Source organism: Sinocyclocheilus anshuiensis, unplaced genomic scaffold, assembly GCF_001515605.1.
Source record: "Sinocyclocheilus anshuiensis isolate Anshui unplaced genomic scaffold, SAMN03320099.WGS_v1.1 scaffold1431, whole genome shotgun sequence".
Taxonomy (NCBI): Eukaryota; Metazoa; Chordata; class Actinopteri; order Cypriniformes; family Cyprinidae; genus Sinocyclocheilus; species Sinocyclocheilus anshuiensis.
Window position 1 is genome coordinate 200,718 of NW_015537992.1, and position 3,249 is coordinate 203,966.

Sequence of the window (3,249 nt, forward strand, 5' to 3'; positions counted from 1 at the left end):
AAATATCCATATTCAAAACGTAATAATCACTTTAATATAGCTTGCGCCAGCAGTTGTACACGGAAGCAGCTCCGGGAGGATCACGTATGAGTTCAGCGTTGCGCATGCACTGGTGAGTCTCGTGAAAACCAACGTTTGTTAACAGGAGCAAAGAAAACCAGTCTCCTCTTGGCTTATATCGAAATCCTCCGACATTCTTCTTTACAAATCCTTGTTTTGTACTTCTAATTAGTGACTGTTGTTTTGTTTTGATCTCTCTGCTGTGCTTCCGCGTTCTTCACTTCTGAGCGGCACATGCTCAGCTGAACTCATACGACATCCGCCCGGAGCTGCTTCCAGTGTACAACAGTGAGCGCAAGCTAGATTAAAGTGATTATTACATTTTGAATATGGATAATTTTCTTACAAAAACACATCGATTCGCTACAGAAGGCCTTTGTTCACCCCCCGCAGCCGTGTGAGACACTTTTTTTTATGGATGGGCACTTTTTATTTCACTTCTTTTGGACTGAAGCATGCAACACCCGCTGAGTGGAAGTAAACAGCTTGAAAGATCAAAGACAATTTTTTATATAACTCCGACTGGATTCGTCTTAAAAAGAAGAAAGTCATATACACCTAGGATGACTTGAGGGTGAGTAATTTATGGGCTAATTTTAATTTTTGGGTGAACTAACCCCTTAATAGAGTTCTTTACAGCCGATACCTGCGAGTTTGGTGGTCAAGATCTCGTCGTATTCTTCCCGCACCTTCTCCTCGCGCTCCTTCAGCAGGCGCTCGCAGATCATGCCCACCTGCTTCAGCGTGAATAACGGCTGCTCGCGTCTGGAGGGGGAGGACACACCTGTAAGAGACGTAAAGAGCGCTCACTAATGAACGAGTCTGCTGCTGAGACTGGTAACAGCTACTGAACTCTCTGTCTCATGACAACAGCAGTGTGTTACGACAATTCTCCTGATGCACTGCAAGTCTCTCTTCAGAATTGATTTACAGCTGCACTCCGCTTGCTGCCAATTACGCACAAACATACCATATCCAGTAAGTACATCAACTTATAAGTTTCACGGCTGAAACTACATAGAAGGGCAATCGTATTTCCGTGTTTTCCCTTCTAAACGCTCGATGAAGGTATCATTTATATATGGTTTGGAATACAGAACATATTGCAGTGTTTCCCACAGGATTTTCTGAAACTGTGGTGGAGGACCTCAGTCACTCTAGGGGGGGTCGGGGCACATGCCCCCTCGAAACAAAATGTTGTGCATTTAAAAGTTACATTCATCTATCTGGTGCACAGTTCAAAATGAAGCGCTCTAACTAGGGCTGGGCGATTTTTCCGATTTTATCGATTAATTCGAATTTAGTGTTTTGCCATGATTTAATTTTTTAGAAATCGAGGAATCGCGATTTTGAATAGAAATATTACCAAAGGTTAGAATTAGACACTTTGACAATATGCCGGTGATAACAGTAAAGAGAAAAGAACGATCCAACTGCATGTCGGCGCACGTGATTAACCGCTCATAGTGCTAGGTGCCGTTCACACAGAATGCACTCGTGTTGACTAGATGTGACGCGGGCAGTGGAATAGAAAAAACATGCAAGATGGGAGTGAACTTCTTTTAACTTGAGCGCAGTGTTTTTAGAGTGGAGTTTCATGCATGAGACACTGCAAGAGATGCAAGCGCAACAGTCAAACACGTCCATGTTCACATAGAAAAAACAACGGAAAAGCAGCGCAATCGAATGCAAACCTGTAAAGAACTACTACTGTATGTCTGATATTTCATGTTTGCATCATGGTGACAGACTGAAAGCTGTTGTTGTTTTTACAGAATATTAATTACCGTTAACATTTATAATTAACATTAATAATAGTCTACTTGTGTTATGCCTTCAGTCATTTAGAATTTGAATTACCTTGACTTTTGAGATTTTTTTAAAGCATTTTCCTCGTATTATTTCTGAACACATAATATAATAAGACAAGTTTGTACAAGACGTAGTTGTAGTTCATGCGTCTTTTCTGCAACGATATTTAACAAGTGATTTGTTTAACATTTACATCATGTTGACAACTTCATGTGTGCTGCACTTGGAATAGAATTCAGAAGAAAAAGTTACTTGAATCATGCTGTAGTTACATTTTCAAGTTGACTAGTTAAACATCGTAAAGAAAAATCGGGAATCGATCAAACGTTCTGGAAAAATCGAGATTTTAATTTTTTGCCAAACCATGTTCAGTGTGCAAACTCCCCAAAGAAAAAAGTCCTGTATTACACCTGAACTTTAACCCTTCAACCCTCTGTTTAGTTGAGCACGTTAAAGTGTAACACGCTAGATGCATGCTATATTCACCGTGAACTGAGCCGTTCTGAGACACAGAAAACACCGGATCATGAGCGGTAAGAACTCGCTTCACTGTGAGCACGCAGCACTCGACGAGGGGACAGAGCCATGCTGCACGCTGAGGTTCAGCTGGTTTGACGGCTGTGCAGCTGTGCTGTACCTGTGCTGCTGATGGAGGCGTGTGGCTGAGCGTCCAGCGGGAAACAGCAGGAGTCTGTCTGCTGGAAGCTGCTCTCCAGGTGTCTCCGCTTCTGCATGCGCTTGTACTCCTGCTTGATGTTGCTCAGGATTTGCTCTGGAAGACAGAAGTAAAATATTAGCGACAGACCTTCGATAAACAGGCCAGAATTTCTACGGTGGCTCGATAACATGATCACAAGTAGGGCTGGGATATCTGTTTATGCCAGTCTGTATAACGTGATTGTTACTAAACTGCCTGACACGATGGACATTAATCGGACCAAAACCATTCCGATTTCAGATTCTGAAAGTCCTGTTTAGTAAGCTTTGCAATCCAAACAACTATTAAAGAAACTTCTGACTGCCTTCAGCCGATTACACTCTGAGTTAGGTGCTAAAACAAGCTCATGACAGAGAAGTGCTTCAAAAAACATGATTATTTAAAATAAACAAGTGAAGATATTAAGGGCTGATGGCTTCAACAGAAGCACATACCATTGATTAACGCCTTCATCGCTCGTAACAGATCAGTTGTTCATGGTTGTGTGTTATCTTTAAAAATCCTCGCGGATGGTGTTTTTACTTCCGGAAGCTCCTAACAAACACAGCTGTCAAGAGCCGCAGTGTCAGAACCGGATCCAGCAGCCGAACCCGAGCCCGACCTCACTTCCGGTCCATGACAGACACACACACACACACACACACACACACACACACACA

The 3,249-nt window shown here is 42.5% G+C and overlaps 1 protein-coding gene across 1 annotated transcript in view; it reads right to left on the reverse strand.

The window, feature by feature from the left end:
* The window catches only part of LOC107675066 (akirin-2-like), a 5,386-nt gene that overhangs the window by 1,055 nt on the left and 1,082 nt on the right, over positions 1 to 3,249 (reverse strand). Inside the window, exons 2-3 of the mRNA XM_016469268.1 lie at positions 2,510 to 2,644; positions 707 to 844 (exon numbers count right to left, since the gene is read on the reverse strand). Coding sequence (XP_016324754.1) covers positions 707 to 844; positions 2,510 to 2,644 — 273 coding nt within the window. The remainder of the gene's footprint in view (positions 1 to 706; positions 845 to 2,509; positions 2,645 to 3,249) is intronic.